General features: G+C 41.5%; 1 protein-coding gene across 13 annotated transcripts in view; it reads left to right on the top strand.

Annotated features, from left to right (window-relative positions):
* Window positions 1-20,807, top strand: part of LOC137139443 (membrane-associated guanylate kinase, WW and PDZ domain-containing protein 1-like) — an 83,882-nt gene extending 63,075 nt beyond the window's left edge. For 11 of the 13 annotated variants that reach the window (XM_067526683.1, XM_067526682.1, XM_067526679.1 and 8 more), the window contains 11 exons: window positions 4,597-4,631; window positions 7,475-7,730; window positions 9,537-9,628; window positions 10,443-10,638; window positions 10,795-11,097; window positions 13,390-13,593; window positions 14,799-14,886; window positions 15,008-15,068; window positions 15,810-15,953; window positions 16,114-16,252; window positions 17,683-20,807. In XM_067526683.1, coding sequence (XP_067382784.1) covers window positions 4,597-4,631; window positions 7,475-7,730; window positions 9,537-9,628; window positions 10,443-10,638; window positions 10,795-11,097; window positions 13,390-13,593; window positions 14,799-14,886; window positions 15,008-15,068; window positions 15,810-15,953; window positions 16,114-16,252; window positions 17,683-18,767 — 2,603 coding nt within the window. In that variant the 3' untranslated portion in view covers window positions 18,768-20,807. Of the gene's footprint in view, window positions 1-4,596; window positions 4,632-7,474; window positions 7,731-9,536; window positions 9,629-10,442; window positions 10,639-10,794; window positions 11,098-13,389; window positions 13,594-14,798; window positions 14,887-15,007; window positions 15,069-15,809; window positions 15,954-16,113; window positions 16,253-16,820; window positions 16,913-17,682 lie in introns of all 13 variants that reach the window. The other 2 variants (XM_067526688.1, XM_067526678.1) reach the window with 2 other exon arrangements.
* The last annotated feature ends 437 nt before the right edge of the window (window positions 20,808-21,244 follow it).

The raw sequence follows: 21,244 nt of genomic DNA, 5'->3' as shown, positions 1-21,244 counted from the left end.
ATTAAAAAATGGTCATTAGTTGTAGCTGCACTCCAAAACAAAGGCTGAGATTTTTGCTTGGCTTTCTGTCTGAAAATGATGTAGTGACCTTTCTAGTCCTCGCTACTAGTTTGCACATCGTCATTCACAAACAACAATTATGGGAACTAAGAGGAGCAAGGTAAAGCAGATAAGAGGAAAGAGCAGAGGATGAGAAATAGGAGGCCCAGGGATCATGTTTTTTGAAAGTACAGGTGGAGGATTAGAGGAGAGTGTGATATTTGCTGAACAGCACTGAAAATTCAGCAAGGAGACAAATATGGGTGGATTGGCTTAGAGAAGCATAGACGAGGAGGAGAAGGAGGAGGACAAGCAACAAGGTGGACTTCTGCTAGAGGAGAAGAAGCCTTAATCTTTTTATCTGTGACTCATCAAGCTGTGCAGTGTGACTAAGTGTCAGCAGAGTCTGTTTTTAAAAGAGGGCACAAAACATAACATCAAACATAACATAATACAATGACTTTTCTATAGTAATTGTTTTCTCTCGAATATGCAGCTATTTTTTCCCAATGCTATTGTTATGTTCCAATTTTGTAAAAGATTTTTTCACAGGCAGTGTCACTGAAGTTACATTTATGGAAAAACAAAGTATATATACAAAGTATAAAAACTGCACCAAACATATTTTAAACAGTCATTTCAATAAGATCCAGTTGTTTGCATTTTATGATGTGAAGAACAAAGCTTGTTTTATTTGTTTTTTTTTTTTTGCACACGGGAAAGCATCACTCTGAACTGAATAGTGTCAGAGTTGTTTGCTTGTGGCTAATCGCTGAAAGATACACAATCAGTTTAGAAGCTCCACAAGTAACAAAAATTCAAATGTGTTTCTAAACAGGGCATTTGCAGGAGGCTTTAGTTCATTTTGCCATTACTTTAATGCAATGACAGAACAGTGCAAAGAGTGAGAACAGAGACACATTTTATCTTTTGGATTGTGTAACAAATGGTCTCTCTAGCTTCAGTTGTGGACCTGGTGAAGAAAAGAGTGGCAACATGTAATTTGTGCCATAGGCATAGACAAGAGCTACAGAAGTTGTTGTGGTAACAAAAAAAGTAGCTGCTAAAGCACTGTGTTGTGCCAGTTGTTAAAAAGGAAAAGTAAGTACAAGCTACAGTAAGTATCTACTGTATGTTTGGATTTACATGATTATTAAGAATTTTTCAGCTTAGCCTTCTTTAACCTTCTCCAACTGCATCTAACCAGTTTCATTTGTGAATGTTTACCTGTTAACTTTTTTTATTGTTGTTGCAATTAGTTTCAAGGTTTCTAGTGTGAAATGTTATTTTGCATTAATTTTTTACAAGATACCATTATGTGTTCTTTAACACAAAGATGGTCTCCTGTAAAGGAGGCCAGGCCAGCTATGACTCCTCCATCTTGTCTTTCCATCGTTGTTGCTATGACAATGGTGCACAGTGCTCCTGTCCCCTGAGAGACAGACAGATACAAGAGAGAAAATGAAAAGAATGAAGGAAGTGAAATGTGGATGACATTAAGGTAGTGGTGATGAGAAGGAGCATGACAATATCATTTAGAGTAACTAAGAGAAGCAGTGCCAGATAATAGGAAGAGTAGAGCAAGGACAGGTGTTTGCAGGTTTCAAAAAAAGAGAACATTACTCATGTTGTGCACCGTCCAACAATGTATATAGAAAACCTGGAGGAAGGACTGTTTGCTCTCATGTGTGGGCTTTGGTTGAACCCACCAAGGCCATAGTTTCTACAGCATATTGAAACACTGGACTATTCATTGTGCTGCAGATTTGTGTAGTTCAAGCTTTTTCAGTTCTGTCACTCAACACACACAAACACACACTCAAACCCACATTTTCAACCCATATAACTAAGCTAAAACACACATTTTTCTCTATTTTATTGAATTATGGCACTTTTTCTGCTGCTCATCGGTGAAAGCAGTTGTGTGCATCTGTGATTTCTGTTCAGTTTTCTTTTGATATTGTAATGTTAAGAAATGGACAGAATCTAGAGCAGGATAATTAAGACATTTCACACAAATGTTTACAAGCTTCTTGGTAGAAACACTGATTGGTATGTGCTCATATTACCAATTAATACAATGCACATGTTGTACAGCCTACATGTCTGTATCCACACTCTCTGTCTTTAGTGTTGTTCTACATTTTTCCCTGTAGCGTACATGTACTTATTCGTAACTGTGCTAGTATTGCTCGCTTTCACCTACAATTTGTTTACTTCCTATCTTTTTAGAATGATAATAGACAGAGGCTTAGCCATACTTACAGAAGGTTGCTTAGTAATACAAAAAATCCGCCCTTTTAAGCTAGTGTCACTTCAGAGTCTTTAATGGGGAGCATTCTGTTGTGGGTTATGAGCAGAGCTTTACTGTCATTCAGCAGCTTCAGCAGGCTAAAAAATATGAGGATTATGGCAGCGCTGCATAATGTAAATGTGGCGTGTATATATGAGTATTTTTACAAACTCATTCTGTGTGTATAACTAAAAGCTCACCTTCATGCATATCTGCCGGTGCTGATATTGAATGTGTATAGCGTGCATGCATTTAGAGATCCCTCTGCAGAGTTGCGTGTGTGCAGGAACATGCAATTCCCATATTTCTTCCACTGAACTTCAGCTGCTCATAAATGTTAAATTTATCCAGATTCAATCAACGCCAAATGACATGTATACATCAGCATCACAATGACAGGGTGAGTCTGCATCATGCATGCATATAAATGAGCTGTGTTTAATGTGCTGCATGTAAATCAGCTGATCTAACTGACACATGTAGTAGATAAATGTAGAGTTCGAATCAAACTACTCCATTCCTTGAGTTCTCTTTCAGTTGCACACCCATATTTTTAACGACCATTATTACTGGCCCCTGTTAATATGAATTTTTTTTTTGATACTTCGAAGATTTTCAGAGGTTATTTCAAAGTGAAAGTTTTCTGTTGACCTTCCACGCTATGTAATTTAGGGCTTCAGGGTCATATAAGCTGCTATTGCATTGGGAATCACATATTATTGACATCTGACCTTCTACCTCAGCACGTCAACAGCTGTGATGTTTCACTTGCTTCAGTAACTGGCACCCAATAATCTGAGGGAGAGAGGAATAAAGGGGGGAAGGGAAAATAGAGAGGATAAATTATGAATCGTGTAGAGAGAGGGGCTTTGCAGCAACAGAGAGTTTTAACATTTAATGATTTTTTTGCCAATGCAGCAGAAAGAGTCTGAGATGGATGCTTGAATGTTGTTGCATGTGTTAATGTCACTGGGACCTTCCATTCACTCTACCAATAGGTTTTTCCCTGTGGATGCTAGCTTTTAGATTTTGTAGGAAAGAATATGGCTTCATTGGTTTTCATAGTGGGAATGAGGCAGACTGACGCTGCAATGGATCATAGTTGGGAATTCATGTAAATGTGGTGCACTGCTGCTGCTCACTCCTCATATTCAACAAAGTAGACTGCTGCTGCTGTATACAGGACTACTTGATTGCCTTGGCAACAGCAACTCTTTGTCCCAATCCTGCCTTATATAGTTCATGCATTCATTTGTCTATTTTTGTCTCAACATAGTGTGCTGTGGTAAGTGGCGGGAAAAGAAGCTTCAGGAAGGGAAATTAGTTTTCTTGGCAAGTGGCACATCTTACCCAAAACAATCAGGTGGTGTCTGAATGAATATGTAATTACATATGGTAATATAATTGAGGTAGTGGAACCCCCACCATGAATGAGTTCTTTGGGATGTTAAAAAGTGCAGTTAAGTAGGAAAGTGAATTATTCCCTGCACTGGTATGCTGTGAAACCTCTTCCCTTGACAACTGGCTCCAGGTATGAATATTTCATTAGCACAAATGAGACTGATCTTCTTGGTGACTCTCTACACCATGTTAACTGGTATATAAAGAGAGAGCGAGACAGAAAGAGAAAGACAGACAGATGGAAGTCATGGTGCACAGAAGAAGAGAAGGGGTGGGACCAAAAAAGAAAAGGCAGAGAGAGAAGATCTCAATGTGAGCTTTCAGCAAATGGGCAAGTGGAGAGGAGGGGAACCAGCTCTGTAGTTTCTTAGAAGATGTGCACGGTGAGGCAGAAGCTCAGCCTTTCCCTTGATATGATATGATATCAAGCTGCTGAGCTCCTTCTTAGTGGTTAATAGTTGAGCTGCTGGAATGCTGGTGTTGGAGACAGCTGGTGAGCAATCCGGGGGTGACCTGTAGCTTGGTCCAGCCGTCCAAGGCTGCTGCAGCATCAGTCAGCTTGTCTAATGCAGATAGATCCGTTACTGGTCTTCTAACAGCACGGGTGAGAGTGCTGAGGGGAGCAGGATCCAACGCACGGGGAGCAGATTAGCGCACAGCCTAGCGCAGTGTTTTACTCGGGGTGAGAAAGCAACAGAGGGGAGGAGAAGAAGGAGGAGATAGAGCGTGGGCCAGTTGCATTCTGCTTTGAGAAAAGAAACGGGTCCATCCGTTTGTCCTGTGGAGTTTTTGATTAGACGGGACAAGGAAAGAGCCCTGCAGGTCATTAATGCTCTCTCTGTCTCTCTGCCGATGCTTTGCAGGAGTGGTGCCTGCCAAGAGGAGTCCAAAGCTGGTGGTGAGTACTATAATCTTGTCCTCCTTTGTGTGTGCATGTTTGCTCTGAGTGAAAAGAGCGCTATTTAAAGAACAAGAGGCAGAGATGTGGTATCTAACTCTCTCGACTGCTTTATATTCAGAGCTTCAGAAACCTTCCCGTTTTATCCTGCTGTCACCACTCCTTGCAGTCTGCCACTTTGACTTTTGCCACGGGCTTCTTTTATTGTTTTCATTTTCTTTTCTTGCCTCTGTGTTGTCATTTCTCTTTGTTTTATATTCCCCCTCTTTCTCTCTACACACAAACACACAGACACACTCCTGTCACACTGCCATCCTGTGACTGATTAAGCATAGCCTAGGCAGAGCAGTGTAACAGTGACCAGCTGTTGTGGAGGGCAGACAGCCACAGTGGAGAGACGGTGTGGGGAGAGAGACAAGATGCAGGGAAAGGAGAAAGGGATGAGATTGAGGGAGTAGAGAAGACCAGTGTGGAGATGGCTTGTCCCACAGTAGTGAATTATTATGAAAACTCATGGATAAACGCAGGGACAAGGGGGCAATGATGACAGAGTGAGCTCAAAACAAAGCGAAGAGAAAGTGGGGAAGCCAGAGGAGAGATTGCAACAGATTGCTATGTGTTTGTAGTAGTGATGGTTAGGACAGGATGGGGAAACGGGCAAAGAAGCAGAAAGACTAGTTGTCTGAGCAGTGTGAGGGATTTTCAGGGGACACTGCAGTTACAGTATTTACGAGTTTAGAGGAGCAGCTGCCTGTCCGTTATGATGACCTATCCCAACCTGATAAAAAAAATCAATACAGGTTCAAAAGTGACGCCAGTGCAGCTTTAAATTACTGACACTCTAATTCAACCCTTGAGAGTCTACGGGTTATAACAGAAGGACGTTTTCCCTTGACAGACTCATCCAAAGTCAACGACGGGTTCCATTGCCACAACTTGAGTGGAATAAAATCTGTGTCTCCTACTTGACATTAATAACCCCATCCCCACCCCCTGCGCACTTGATATTAAGATTTGCATTAGTTTACAATGGTACCAGTCAGAGTAATGGGTTTTACCTATTCAGGTCACATGGCATGGCAGATGGAGGAGGAGGGGGCGCTGGAAATGTTTGGGGGGGAGGAGTGGGACCCAATAGTCGCCCTGCTTGACTGTCACTTTGGATTAACTTTCCACTGTGAAAAAGCCAGTTTTTCCTCCTGTGTTATGTCAGGGAAATGTCACGCTGCATGCAACTTTGTGTCAACCCAGAACAACCATTTTGCCTCCAGTTCAGAATCTAAATAGCTGCTCACAATAAACTCATATACACAAGAGAAACTGTGCTGTCCCAATCCATTAAGCAAGTCTCTGGTGATAAAGTGAAAAGTCAATTTTGCATGGCTGTTCTCCTCATTATGAAGCATTACTGGAATATTTGACCCTTCGTCTATTACAGTCTGATGAGTGAGAGTCTTGGAGACGCTGCCATGACATCTCTATCGTTCCGTGCACTGGTTTATTATTTATATGAGAAAAGAAATTATTCAGTTGTCATTTGGCACGTTTTCACTGGCAGAAAACACACCTCAGTAAGGCTTATTTTGCATAAATTCTTTCGAAATGCGCATCTGCAAAAAATATGCAGCTATGTTTTCTAGATACAAAATCAGGAGACAAAAATTACAGAAAACCAAAAAGTGCTGATCAGCATGATAGCACAATAGTAGGACAATAACAGCCTGCAAATTTTCTGAAACATTTGCAAGCTTCCTGATTTCTCAAGCTTCTCTCTAACAACCAGAACCCCATCTAGAGCGATTCTGGGGTTGTTTTAAGCTGTTCCTCTGGTGACGTGTAAATTCAGGTCCAGCTAATTACGCTCGTGGACATGCACAGGACACCGCAGCTGCTGGGAAAAAAAATCCTATGGGAAACACTAAAGCCTATATATATATTGTTTTAGCAGGAGTTAATAAGAAAACACCCCTCTGTTAAAATAACACAAAGGCTTTTGTGTATGGGGTTTAGTTGCTTCAGGCACCAGTGACACTAAAACGCAGTTAAGGGAGTCCAGTTTCGGTAGCAGGTCACTGAATTTGTAGGCATCAAAATACTGAGCCGTTGTTTGTCTTACTCCATCACATTTATAACATAGTTATTTTTGTTTACATTGGGATGATCGAAAGATAACAGTAGAAATGCCGTAAATGTTACAAAGTACAGTAATCTACCAGACACAAGTCTTTTCACAGATCTGGTTTAACAGCAGTGTTCACAGTGTAAACAGCAGCTTTTTGTTTTCACGGTTAAATTGGCCAGTTTTTCAGCAATTTCAATTAACTGAATAACAACAAAATACTCTCAGTACTTTTCTCCTACCCAACAGGATTTTTCTTTGCTATTGAAATTTGTAATTCAGATTTCAAACATTCTAGTTTCTGTTCAGACCAACCTTGATTTTGTTTCCACTCACAGGACCTTTTTTCTTTCAATAAACAAAAACCCATGGGATGCATAAAGAAAATATCTTTGTTCGTTGAAATTCCTTCACCTTTCAAATGTTCTTTGACTAGCAACCATGGAAACCAAGTTATTTATCCTTAAACTACAGCAGATGTTTTCAGTGAGAGATGTTCTACTGCAACGTCAAAAAAAGATGACCTTGAATGGTTTTTCTTTCTCTTTGTCCTCCATCAACACGTTTCTCACTCATCTCGTTTCCCCTCTATCTCACCCTTATCACTGACTCACTTATCACTCACTTTGTTCTCCTTTTTCTGCCCTCTGCCTCCATTTTCTGCTTATATCCACCCCCATTCCTGACACACATATACCTCTCTCTGTGTTTTCTGTCCGCCCAGCACCAGTTAGAGAGGAAAGACAGCCAGAGCAGCTCCCAGCACAGTGTGTGCAGCCATCGCAGCACCCACACCGATTCTCCCAGCCACCCACCCTCTGCCATGCCCAGTGAGGCTGTGGCTGCCACTCCTGCTGCCCCCACCCAACCTCTGCCAGGCCTGCCCCCTCAGGACCATGCAGATGGCACCTTCACCCTCCAGAAGAAGCCTGACCCCTTCAAGATCTGGGCTCAGTCCAGGAGCATGTACGAAAGTCGATGTGAGTAGCATTTATTTCAGTCTTATTTTAGATTTTGGATTTTTTTTGCTGACTGGTATGGCAACCGTAGACATCTCCAAATGCTGGGTTTCTTCCATGATAATGCTCTGCCAGGCCTTTACTGCATTACTCTCATATCATGCTTGCTCTTGGGGCTTTTTTTCTTTTAGGTTTGCTTTCACCAAGTGAAATGCATACTTAGGATTGGACTCAGATCAGGCCATTGGCTTGGCCAGTCCAGAAGAGTCCATTTCATTGCATAAAAAATATTTGGTCCCTTTTGCAATATGCTTCATGTTACTGTCCATTTAAATTCGAGCTGGTTTTCTTTGAGGCTTTGCAAAAAAATAAATAGCATATGTTATATCTCTCTATTCACTATGTCCCTGTGGCAATGTCTCCTCTTGCAGATAAATGATGTTCCCACTGATATACCTACCTCCTTGATTTGTGGAGGTTGTGAAGTTTTTTCAAGCCCTTTAGTGTCCCTGAGCAGTGTCGTCTTTCTCTTTAAGAATTTAGCCACATGTCATCTTTTAAAACTCATCAGAATTGATAAATGGCAGGTCTGCAGTGTTTGCTTGTCATACGCTTGTGCCAGCTAGACATTTGGGTTGTGCACTTGCAATGCTGGTTGATAATTGTTAACAGCCTTTAGAATCTAGGACTGCTGTCGATTAAATATTAACAGGGCCCAGAGAGAGCTGCTTTAAGCTGTGGCTGATTGGTATATGTTTGAGAACCCCTGAAGGAGCTGCAGCCCCTTTTTGAGTCGTGGAGAGGAGGCGAAGACACGACAATACAAGAAGCAGAGAAGGAGACTAAGAATGACAAGGAGGCCTAGATTTTGTGTCTATGCTTTCATATGTATTCATGGGCATCCTGCTACATACAAGCACACACTCTTAGATTCGTGTCTACGTGGGTCTGTGCATCCACTGAGTGAACTCAAAGAGCACTATCTTAGTGGCAAGACAGTGTGACTGAAGGGTGAGCTGTTGGGAATTTAGCTTCCCTGCATGCTTCATTTCACCTGGCACTCGATATGGCACACAGCTGTTCCTCTTACTGTTACAGTAGTTTACTTTGATCACTACTCAATAGACATGGGTCAATGGAGGGTTAATTACAAGTCTGGCCGCAGCAGTTTAATTCCCACCCAGCGAGTTACCGGGGGAACCAGAGAGCTAAAGCTCACGGGTTCACTACTGGCCTTGCGTTGCAGCCGTCTAAGCAGCAGGCAGCACAGAATGGCCCTGTGGGTTGAACAGACTGACACCAAATTGCCTGTGTCCTCCTCCACAGTCTGCTCAGTCCATGGTGAGATGCAAATGTGTGGGGAGTTGTGTGTTATGTCAAGCAGGAGAGATACACAGGAGAACGATGCTGTAAGTTCATGTGAATGACAAAAGTTTGATATATAAATGAGGGCTAATAATAGGGATCGGCATTTTGTAACTTTATAGATCGCATGTCTGCGAGTCTGATGAGGCCACAGCTTGAGACTTTGTAGCCTTGTTTGGTGTCTGCATGTGAGAACAAGGAGCCAATCTGCTCTCCCTAAGAGGCAGTGCTGAGGTGAAGGAAGAAGCGGGTGATGATCATGCCTCCTTTCATTGGGTTGCTCATAGAAAAACAAACACTGTATTGATCAGTAATTACACAACTGGATGTGGATTTGTAACTTGTTAGAGATTAGCCTAAATACTCCTAATCAGTTTACTCTGAGCAGTGCTTGCAGATCTTGGTGGGTTTGCTGGTTCCTCTTTATAGTAGTCTCTCATTGTTTCTCTTGTGTATTTTCAGTGCCAGATTGTCAGGAGCAGGACATTTTTCTCTGGCGGAAGGATACAGGCTTCGGCTTCCGTATCCTGGGTGGAAATGAGCCCGGAGAGCCTGTAAGTATCCCTTTCAAACTTATCAACAGTTTTGCATTAAATTACCGAAACTGTTAATTAAAATCTTAAAATCTAAATATACACTCATTAATACTACTCTCTAAATGGTAATTTCCTAGTATAGTTCCAATTTCTATATGATGTTATTTTTGTTAGTATTTTGTAAGTGATCTTTTTGTCCTGCTTTACTGTTTATTCTCCCTTTAAAACCAGAGTAGCAGAAAGTCCTAACACATCACTCTCTCTCTAACTGGAGCTGTTGCTCTCAGGAGGATCATATAGACAGCTTGTTAAGAGAAGCAAAGGCCTTACCCACCAATCTCTCTGGTTGTGCGCTATATATTTGTCTTAAAAGGAAGGCGCAAGAGGGAGGGTAGAAGGCAGATAGTGAGGAATAGAGGGAAATAAAATGGCAGCAGGCTTCAGGTTTACCCCACAGGAGTTAGTACTTGTTGTTTGTGCCAAATACAGTAGTTGTGTGCCTGTTTCTGTCAGTGGTGTGTGTACACACCCACACAATGCCTACAGCATGCACGCTTCTCAGCAGCCCCAGTAGGCTGCACTGGCCTTCTTGGTTTCGCCGAACGTCAGCCGCTAAAACCCTTGAAGTAATGCAGAGGTAGACTCTGAAATGCTGCTGTGTTTAAGAGATTAATTTAAAATTCAGAAGGGGATAAGTCACACTGAGTTCCAGCACTATCTCTTAGTTGGTGGTTTCTTTTACAGCAGTTTAATTAGCCATAATCTCATAATCATATACCATCATTAACACAAATCTCTTACATCATGTATTGCATTGGTCTGCTTTTTCCAGATCTACATAGGGCACATAGTGAAGTACGGGGCTGCAGATGAGGATGGGCGCCTGCGGTCGGGTGATGAGCTCATCTGTGTGGATGGGACAGCAGTGGTTGGAAAGTCTCACCAGCTGGTGGTGCAGCTGATGCAACAAGCTGCCAAACAGGGCCATGTCAACCTCACTGTCAGACGCAAGACCCCCGGATATGGAGGTGATGGCAATTTTAAATAAAAGTTATGCATGTGCTTGCACTGTCACATAAGTAATACAAGCCTAATGCACACAGTTTCTCTCCTGGCCACTTACCCAGTTGAAAGTGAAGACAATGTGCAAATAATTGTCTAATTAAACATTTCTCTTCTTCCAGTGTCAAAAGGAGAAGGTGATGTTCCTCCATCACCAGCCTCCTCCCACCACAGCAGCACCCAGGCACCCAGTCTGACAGAGGGTAAACGGACACCCCAGGGGAGCCAGAACTCGCTCAACACTGTCAGCTCTGGCAGCGGATCTACCAGTGGTATAGGCAGCGGTGGGGGAGGTGGCAGCGGGAGTGCAGTGGTGCCTGCCTCCCTGCAGCCGTACGACGTGGAGATCCAGCGTGGAGAGAACGAGGGCTTCGGTTTTGTCATTGTGTCATCTGTTTCAAGGCCTGATGCTGGCACCACCTTCGGTAAGTGACACAGATGGTGCCAGAGCTAGAGATTGACAGGGATGTCTATTCAGTGTGACATAATAATTTATTTTGTTTACTATGTGATGACTATGTTTGACTTAAAAAGATCAATATGATTCAATTTAATCTGACTCAACACTTTGATTGCTTGGGCATTTGTAATCTGTATGAGTGCAAGTGTCATGAAAACACTGTTGTTTGTGATTAATTTACTCTCTGTCTGTGAGCAGCATGACAAAATCACTAAAGCAATATTCTTCAAAGGTTGCCGTATAACACTGATGATAATACTGTGCTGAAAGCAGTTTTAAAACCCACTTCATAGAGGCTCAACTTAAAAACATTTTTTGACTCTTTTAATTTCATATTGAATGCAAATGAATACTGCAATGAAATGCAGAATACAAGTTGGCACAGACTCTTGCACACACAATCCACATCATGTAAGCCTGCAGTCGTATATAAAAACTTTTTTTAACCTCCATTACCACCAATGGCAAGAAAAAATGTCTTAAGCCTTTAGCTTATAAATAGTCTTTACAATGTCTTCCAAGCGGTAAATACAGTGCATTCCAAGACTTGCAGACACACCAAATGTTTGATCTCATAGTCAGCGCATGAAGTAGCCACAGTTTCCAAAGGATATCTCCAGTAAAGACACACATTCAGGGAGAGTACAAATGCACAGTACAATATTGTTTTAGTTAACCCCCCACTGAGTTTTCTTCATGTTGTGAATAGCAGGAGGATGCCGTTTGATAGCAGTGTACTTCATGCAACAGGCCGAGGTCACAAGCCTGCTATCATGAGTTTAGGGAAAATGACATTCATGTACAGGTCACATTCCTTCAGGATCCGCTTTATCACAGATTCATGCCTCGCAACTGCCCTCAACAGTTCATTTAGGATGTAATTGAAGTCTACTCAGCAGAGTTCATAGCTGTCTATACCGTTCACATATCAGAGCAAAACAGCAAAATTGCATGCATTAAAGTTGCTCAAGCACTGATGAGGACTTGTAGATGTCCTCTTTGTACAAATTTGGTATTAACCTCCAAGTGATGAATTTCCAACACCAAAGTCATGCCAAGGTCCCTTGTATAGTGAGTCATTATGATGATGTACTGTGGTGTGTCACAGGCAAAAACACAAGAATGGATGAGACATGACCACCACTGACTGCCCAGGGAAAGTTTCATTGATCGCATGGGCTAATGGTGTTGCTCTGCAAAATGCATTGCAACAATTAATGTAATATTTATAATGACACTAGTGACAGTGCTAGTCAACAACCTTGCCTAAGTGTCTTCTAGTTTTTTGAAGTTGTTTTTGCTGTTGCCTCACTCTGCTCCCCTGCTCTGCACCGTCATTATTCCCCTTGGGTGGATGAGATGAATGGGCTTTGTGCTTTCATGTGCTGATCTGGGATCGTGCTGTAGCATCCTGTGCTCACTTTCCTAATGGATTCAAACCATATGGGACATGAGCTGAAATCTGACAGGGGAATGTGTATTTTAGAAAAAAGAAAGACACACACATGGCTCTGAGGATTCCTACAGGAGTGGTAGATGGTTTTCATTCCTGAGAAAAACATTACTTTAGCTGATTCAATATCTCACACACCATGGATGCATAAAACATTTTGCTCCAGTCCCCATCCCCCTCTCTTCTCCCCTCCTACTCTGACCTGGGGTTGGTATTGTGCTTAGCTTATGCATTTTTCAATCAAGACAGAGGGAGGTAGATGCGAAGTGAGGTGATGTAATAAATATGGATGCTGTAAAAAACACTAGATCCAATGGGCAGTGGAGGAAGGAGTAGAAATACAGGGAGTGAAATGGAAGGAGGGTGAAGTGAACTGGAGGTCCCCAGAGTCTTTTTGGAGCTTCTGTGTAAACACGATGTGCACTATTGAAAACTGTCAGTCAGATGCATACTGTATTTCTTGCAGTGCTTGTATCGACTACATGTCTGCATATATTGGCTAGAGGCTGCACAATTTCCCAAAAGAACCAATGAATTATGTTGCTAACACATCCACATTTTCTAGGAAACACACTATCGCGCATGTTAATCCTGGATATGTGCACCTTGATTTTCTTGGATGAATAGGGATATGGTGATTTGGATTATTAACCTATCTTTTATTCTCTTTTTCCCTTTCTGTTTTCTTTCCTTTTAATAAACAAAAATGAATCCCAATCAAACAAATACCAATCAAATCGTCAACAAATGCCAATCAAATCATCACCATATGAACTCAAACAAACATGTATGTTAACAAAAAAGTTGGGAATGCTTGTGTGGCCATGCCTCACAAAATAGGACGCATCATTGAGGGCAGCCCGGCAGACCGCTGTGGGAAGCTAAAAGTCGGGGACCGAATATTGGCTGTTAACGGTTGCTCCATCACCAACAAGTCGCACTCGGACATCGTCAACCTGATCAAGGAAGCCGGGAATACAGTCTCGCTCAGGATCATCCCGGGTGATGGTAAGGCTTTTTGCTCCTAGTCTCATGTCTGTTTCATAATGCAGCATGATGTGACTTATTCATGGATGTAGTGGGAAGAAAAGGGCACCACTTCTCTTTACAGACAAGAGCACTTTTCATCAGGGTGTGAACCCTAGTGTCTCAAAATGAGTCACTGAGTAGGAGTAAGGTGAGGTTTTCCCCAGAAACTACTCTAGCCACAACTCCTTTACACTATGTGCTTTTTAATTATTTTCTTTACCAGATGTCCTCCCATATGCAATATTTTGTCCATTTGAAAGGATTAAAAACCAAGTGCCTCCTGTTGTATTAATTTTTCAGCGTAGCATAGGAAATAAAATAGAAATGCCTATCTCAGCACAGAAGTTTTTTAGGTTACACACTTTTTAAAGTGAATTTCCTTTTTACATAACTAATAACACACTGAGCATAGTCGTGCTGCATAACCATCCATAGAAACAGAAAATGAAGCTTAATTAAGACTCGAGGTGAGAGAGGTGGGAACACACTCCCACACACACATGTCCACTAACTTCCAGGCCTGTGTGTGTACATGCACAATGCAAGCTTCGCTGCTAGAAAACATCTTTTAATGTGAATGAAAGATGGCTTTTACTGTTCCACCGTTTTCTCATTTTAAATAGCTTGAAAGATGTGTGTGGCAAGAGCAAATTGTTCACCTCAGGAAGACAGAGAGGTGGCCTTAAGGAAGTCATATTTCTTCAAGTAATGAGGGCTGAGTGAGTAAGGAGCCTGAGACGACTGAGTCAACCTACTGTAGCTAAAAACAGTCAGGGCTCTTCTGCTGCCAGTGCCATTGGAAACTAATGTGTGCTGCCATTTTCTTGCTAGTGCTGAGATGGACTTAAAGAAAGGCAATAAAAGACAGTTGTCCTTGTTTTTCATCCTCCTGGAATAATGGGTGAAACAATGATGCAAGTTGTGTTTTATAGTTTGTTTTTTTTTACTGTTGTGTTTCTTTTGTGCAGTGGGGCCAGTGTTGGGCATGAGCAAATGGCAAGTGACAACATCACAGGCTGTTAGCATCAGGTTGAACAGCCTGTGGGCGGTCTTGTGGAGAATAACATTTGGCTTTTGAAAACAGGGCTACTGGCAAATACATTTACCAAAAGCAGCTTCTTTATTTTAGTTTATTTAATTGCTGTTTCTTTTCAATACATTTTTCTGTATTTGTTTATCACAAGAATCTTCCAATGCTTCTCTGTTGACCAATGCTGAGAAGATAGCTACCATCACCACCACACACACACCTCAACAGTCTGCAGAGTTGCGGTAAGTGATGAAGCATCTTTATTCTTTTTTTTTTTTCAATATGCATCGATTAGGCTCTCTATTTATAACATATTGTTTAATGCAGCGCATCGTGTATAGATACATTTTCTCTTTTTTCAAGGAATAACCCAAAGTCCAAAGGAGCACCTCCCCCCCCTCCAACACAAACTCAGGCAATACAGGTGAGAACAGTTTTAATGAAAACAGGTTTTCCATCAACACAGCAATGAGCAACTATCAGTTACATAACACATGATACACTGGAAAGCTTCTGATCAGATCTATACAAAACTCTTTTAACCCAAGGTACCAAATAATAGAATGTATTTGGTCCTGAAAGTTCCCGAAGAAATACTGGGAAGAATATAAAAAGAGAGCTACACTGAGAAGTTAAATAAATTTTTTACATGTTGGCTTGTCAGGTAAGAAAATATACAAAAAGTGTTGAACACAATTCCCCTTTATTCTGGCATCAGGATGGTCAGGGGAAGGATTAAACCTACAGTGAGCATTGTTGTCAAGCTAGACTTGTGTACATATTTTTGAAAGTATATAACAGTTTCCCATTAAGGTGGGGGTCATACGTTGAATTTTACCTCTGCTTTTTTACGCAAAGAAATATGTTGCTCCCCTCGACGTGTACTGTCTAATATAAGGTTTTCCATACTTTTGTTTTTATTAATGTAATAATGGTATATAATATAAGTTTCGGCTCTAGCCTTTGTGCTGCCCTTGCTTGGTGATCTGTACCCTGCTCACAGGCTGATGTATCATTAATTATTCATGCTTTCCACAGTACTGTATTGCTATTGACATTTTGGGAGATTTTGTGGGACATGGCTTGATTAGTCCTAAAGTTTGGACTCCCCTTTTGACTCCCCTTTGACCATGGATTCCTCTTGTTCTCTCTCCTTCTGTCTCAGGATGCTGAGTTCTACTCTGTGGATCTGGAGCGGGACAACAAAGGGTTTGGCTTTAGTCTGAGAGGAGGACGGGAGTACAACATGGACCTGTATGTGTTAAGACTAGCTGAGGATGGGGCTGCTGTCAGAAATGGCAAAATGAGGGTAATAAAACTATTAAAAGCTGAACATGTGACTACAGGACATCTAGTTTCTCTGTCGACCTTGGCAGGTTGATAGTCTATAGGTTTCCTTATTACACCCTGTTAATGAAAAGTCATCACTAATTGGCTGGGATAATACCATGGCCTCTCTGTTTTAAAAGGTGGGAGATGAGATCCTGGAGATTAATGGGGAGAGCACAAAGAACATGAAGCATTCACGTGCCATTGAACTGATCAAGAACGGTGGACGGAGGGCGCGGCTGGTCCTCAAACGGGGTGATGGATCTGTACCTGAATATGGTATGTAACCATGATGCAATGTTTCTCTCCTCTTCCTATAAATGACACTGCAGATGCAAACATTGACATCTTATTGTTTTCCACCTGTACAAACTGCAGACTGGATTAAAGCTTATTATCTGCGTAGCGCGCCACAGGAATGTTGCTCCAAGTAGACATTTTCTTATCCTTTAATATAAAGCAACCTGTCATAGTTTCCTGGAAGATCAAGCTGTACAATTGCTCAGTGTCATAGTATTAGTATGTTTTTTATAGGTGAAATAATGTTCCCTCCCAAGATCTGTATGTTCTGCTAATGGATTATACTCCTCACAATTTTAGTCATTTTGTTGTTGGACATTATTTTCTGGTTTATCTGGGGTTTACTTTTCTGATAGTTTCCCCCTCTGATGTTTTTTGATTCTGTAAAATGTATAAAACTTTCTAGTCATTCATGACAAACCCTTTCTTCTCTCTATAACGACACACTGTAAAACAGCCTTTTGTCTGTTTTATTTGTCTTCTCTCTATCCCTCCTTCTTTCTCTCTTATTTGTCCCTTGTTGCTGGGCTCTTCCTCCTCTCTCCAGCGATGATGGCTCCTCATCTCGCTGTTGGTACAGTGAGGAATGACAAGATGGGAGAGCCCTGTTTCTACCTAATGGGCCAAAATCAGACCACGGTTTGTAGCCAAAAGTCTGTCCCAGTCCACTTTCCCGGTCATTTTTTTTCCCTTTAAATTTTATCCACGCTTCCTTCCAGCTCATCCCTACCTGCATCCCACTTTGTGTTTGCGTGTCAGTGTCTTTACATTGTGTACATGCTTTTTGTCTCATTTTGCCTGAATTAAACTTTACTTCTGTGAATCCAAGTGTGTACAATCCCCCTGCAGCTGCCAGCATCAGACCAAACATTTTAACTTGGACTAATTTAATGCCACTGCTCATCACATGCTACCTGCAGCCAAAATGACCCCATTTATTAGTTTTTTCTTCCCAATGATGCACTTTGAGTTGTTCAACATGTTGTTTTGAATTATTTCCTCGGAGCCTGCTGTGTCATTGACAGTCTCTGCCCCACACTTGCCAGTGTGTTTAACCCACTTCTGTTGTTGACATCACCTTGTGTTTCAACCCACAGCCCTATAGAGAATACATATTGAAGTGAGATTTGTTGCTTCAATGCACTTTCTGTGTAGATATCTACTTAGTTCAGCATGATTGTTTGTAGGGATACACAGTAAACAGCACAGGGATGCATGATTTACATAAATCTCTGTATTGACCCTCTGTCAGGTCAATGCAAGAGCTCACATGAACCACCAAGGAAATTCATGTCCACTGAGCGCAATAAATGTCACACGTGATTTAAATGTAATTATCCTTAAACCTAATTCCTCCTATAAAAGTGTTTCTGGTCAACAAGCTCCCTCTTCCTTCTCCTTTCCTGCAGACGGCAGCAGTGACGGGCACCCTCCCACACCCGGGGCACAAAACACTCCGGAAGTGACAACGCTGCCACCCAACAGCCGATATCACACCTCATTGGAGTCCAGTTATCCACCAGACCTTCACAAACCATCACGCCAGGAGGAGGCTGCGCGTGGCCGAGACAGGAACAGGGACAGGGCTGGGTCAGATCAGATGGACTGCCAAGGCCAGCAATTTAACCCCCACCATCATCACACCTGGAATAACAATCACAGTCAAAGTACCCCCAGACAGCGGTCTCCAGACAACAGTAACAGCAGTAGCAGTGCTAACAAGAAGAGCAGAGACCGCAAAGTCAAGAAGTCCGAGTCGGAGAGCGGCATCTCTAAACTCCTAAAGACTCTGAGGAAAGACAGCTCGGGGAAGAAGGCTGCAGCTGCTGAGAAACTGAGGGGATGTGAGCTGTCAAGCAGCAGTTCTACCTTGGATGGGAGATCTCGTATGCAGCGTCGCGGCTCCCTTGACCGCTCACCAACCCGAAAGCACACCTCGTCTCCTGATCGTCGACGGGCAAAGTCCATGGACCGCAGAGCAGATCGAGGGAATCGGGATCGTACACCTGAGCAGGAGTACGATGATGGAGGTTTCCTCGCAGTCACTCCCGAACGTAAGCTCTATGAGCGGAGGCTTCTCAAGGACTCACAGATGGCTGGGCAAGTCAGGGAGGCCACAACCCCCGAGCGCAGCAACAACAACGGGGATTCATTATCTCTGTCCAGGGGCCGTAGATACGACAGAACCACAAAGAATGGCAACCTCCTGAGAGACTCTTCCTCAGAGAGGAGAGAGGAGAGACATCAGATGAACGGGACACCGGAAAGAAGGTACAGAGTGGAGCGGGACTCTTCCCCTGACAGCAACTACAGCCGGGATGAGCTGAACTATGCAGCAGCACCCAGACTGAAGGACTACTACAGCATGATGAAGAACAATCCTGCCTATAATAACACAGGCCATAAAAATAATGCAGTAGGCCATGGCCCAAACCAGATCCCTGAGCCCAAGAGAAGGCTGTACAAAGAGAGCCCCAAAGACCTCAGCATCTAGAGCAGAGCAGAGATCCCCCTCGCCACTCTCTACTCTATCTGTGCAAACTATGTACCATACACTGGAATCTGACTTCTGAGGATACTAACTCTTGTGCTTTATTTGGTTGACTGATTCGCTGATTGGTTTAATTGACTTAACTACTTGTGATTCCATCCAGAGATTCATTAGTCAGCAGGAGTACAATCCTTCTGTCAGCTCACACTGGTTGTTTTGTCATTGTTATAGTTATTTTGAACATAACAGAGGTTGTTGTACTATAGTAAAGGTATTGTATGTGCCTGCATATGAAATCGGTGATATTGCTTTTTATAGGCATTGCTGAACCTAAATCTTTGTTCCCTCAGAGGTATGAAACATGCTTCCAGTTGTGGTAACTTCTAATTACTAAGCTTGTTTTCAACTTGTTTCTAGATGTCTTATCCGTTCTGAATTGCTTTACTGAATATACAATAGCACAAAACACTGATTGTTCACAAGAACTGTAAAAATGTTTGACTTAAGGCAAAAATCTAAATTTAAGTTCTGATGGTAAAGCTAGAACTTCTATTAATAATATGACTTTGTTGTATTGCCTGACTATTTATTTTTAATTTGGCACATATCTTAAGCAAGTTCATTAAACCTTTAAGGACAAAGGTAAAAGTGCACACTGTAAGTGAGCAAGCATGCTGTACCCTTACTTGTGTTGCATCCTTGAAATATGTGGCAGCTCCCCTTCATTTGGCTAAATATACCCACACACTGAAATCAGATAACTGGTGTGAAAATTGGCAAAGGTGTAAAAATAACTTGAATACTCTGGTCCTTTGTACCTCACTGTCTAGCTCACTTTCAACTATAGGTGAAACTGCTCTGGTAGATTCTCAGTTACAGGAAAATGAGAGTCATATAAATTTATTACTCATCAAAAATTCCATTTAGTATTTTATATGAGACTGCATTATACCCGAACCAGAACCAAAAAAAAAAACATGTAAATTATTCCAGTGCAAGATGCATGTGTAATTAAAGTGTAGTTTCATCACTTTATCTGATAGGTGTTGGTGAGAATAATGAGTAAAGAATGTGCACTATAATCCCACACTAATTGTCAGGCCTGTCCTCATGTTGAAGATACCCACATTTGCGCACTGACCCCTTCCTGGGTCCTGACACAAGGAGCCAATGTGGTTTGTTTTGTTGGTAACATATGGAGAGTCCTGGTACAGGAGACAACTCAACTAATCTGCCATGCTGAGCCATGCTGTCATGCCACTGGAGTCTGACTGCTGCTTTATAATGTGTTTTGTGTGTATTCTCTGTTTTATGTTTCATTAAAGAACAAAAAATATATTGGGTAAGCCACTACAAATGCATTGTTTGGTCACTGTTGTCACCATGGTACTGTATTAAAAAAAGAAGAAAAAAACACATTTAAGAAGTTAACCTGTTGGCCATCACCTGTAAAGAATTTTTCCAACGTAACCATTAGGAACCTGTCAAGGAATAAAATGTTGCCTTTTTCTTGTACAAAAGAGAAATTTATGAAAAAACTCAGCAGTGAGGAATGTGATATTGTGTTTATATATCTGAAATGGACCTGATGAATATGTTGATTTACCCTGGATCAGGTATGTAAAGACATTTTAAAATGAAAGACTGTATTTAGTCAATCAGAAACAGCTTGATGGTCTGAGTCTCTCTTGATGGTTAGCCTGCCTTTGTATTATAAAGCACTTGTATGCAGTCTGTGTTCTTCAAGCATTATTTCTTGCAATGTGCTCCGGACATATGTCTCTGTGTTGATGAAAGCAGTACATGTATATGGGCCAATCTTTTTTTTTTTTTTTTTTTATAAAACTATGCATATATAAATACTACATTGTTCATAGCTTTATTTGACCCATGAAGCTATACATAACATTAGTCTAAGTACAAGTAGATGTGAACTTATCCAGCTTCTTTCCTTGAGATGGATTACAATGTATATGTAGCTATCAAAAGAAGTCTGTGAATGCTATTTTTATTATCAAATAAAGTTTTCCATATAAATTCAAAGGGCTTTCATATTTCTGCACAGCCATTTTCCAGTAATGTCTCACAAGAGGCTCTTGAGTTTCTTCACTCTTTTTTTGCCAGACATGGTCACACTTAATTGTGTAGCTTTCTACACATTTTTTTTTCTTTTTTTGTTTAGTGTGACATTACTGAGGACTGGAGACTATCTGTCACTCGTTCACATATTTACAACATTCAGCAAAATAACAAATATAACCGCATTAGAGCTAAGTTGGTACAACATACTATTGAGGTACTGCATTACAAGCACTGCGGCTTCACCCATTTAAATAATCAATGGAGTAATGACGGCCAGAGCCTCTGAATTTATTGTTCATAATTTAGTTAGAAATGGCTTAGGTAAAAGATATAAAATTAGATGAACAACAAATTACAATGAAATTTAATTATTCAGAAGAGAAACGAAATGACCAAAA

The sequence above is a fragment of the Channa argus genome, chromosome 13 (assembly GCF_033026475.1).
Source record: "Channa argus isolate prfri chromosome 13, Channa argus male v1.0, whole genome shotgun sequence".
Lineage (NCBI taxonomy): Eukaryota > Metazoa > Chordata > Actinopteri > Anabantiformes > Channidae > Channa > Channa argus.
This window is presented reverse-complemented; position numbering and strand designations above follow the sequence as displayed.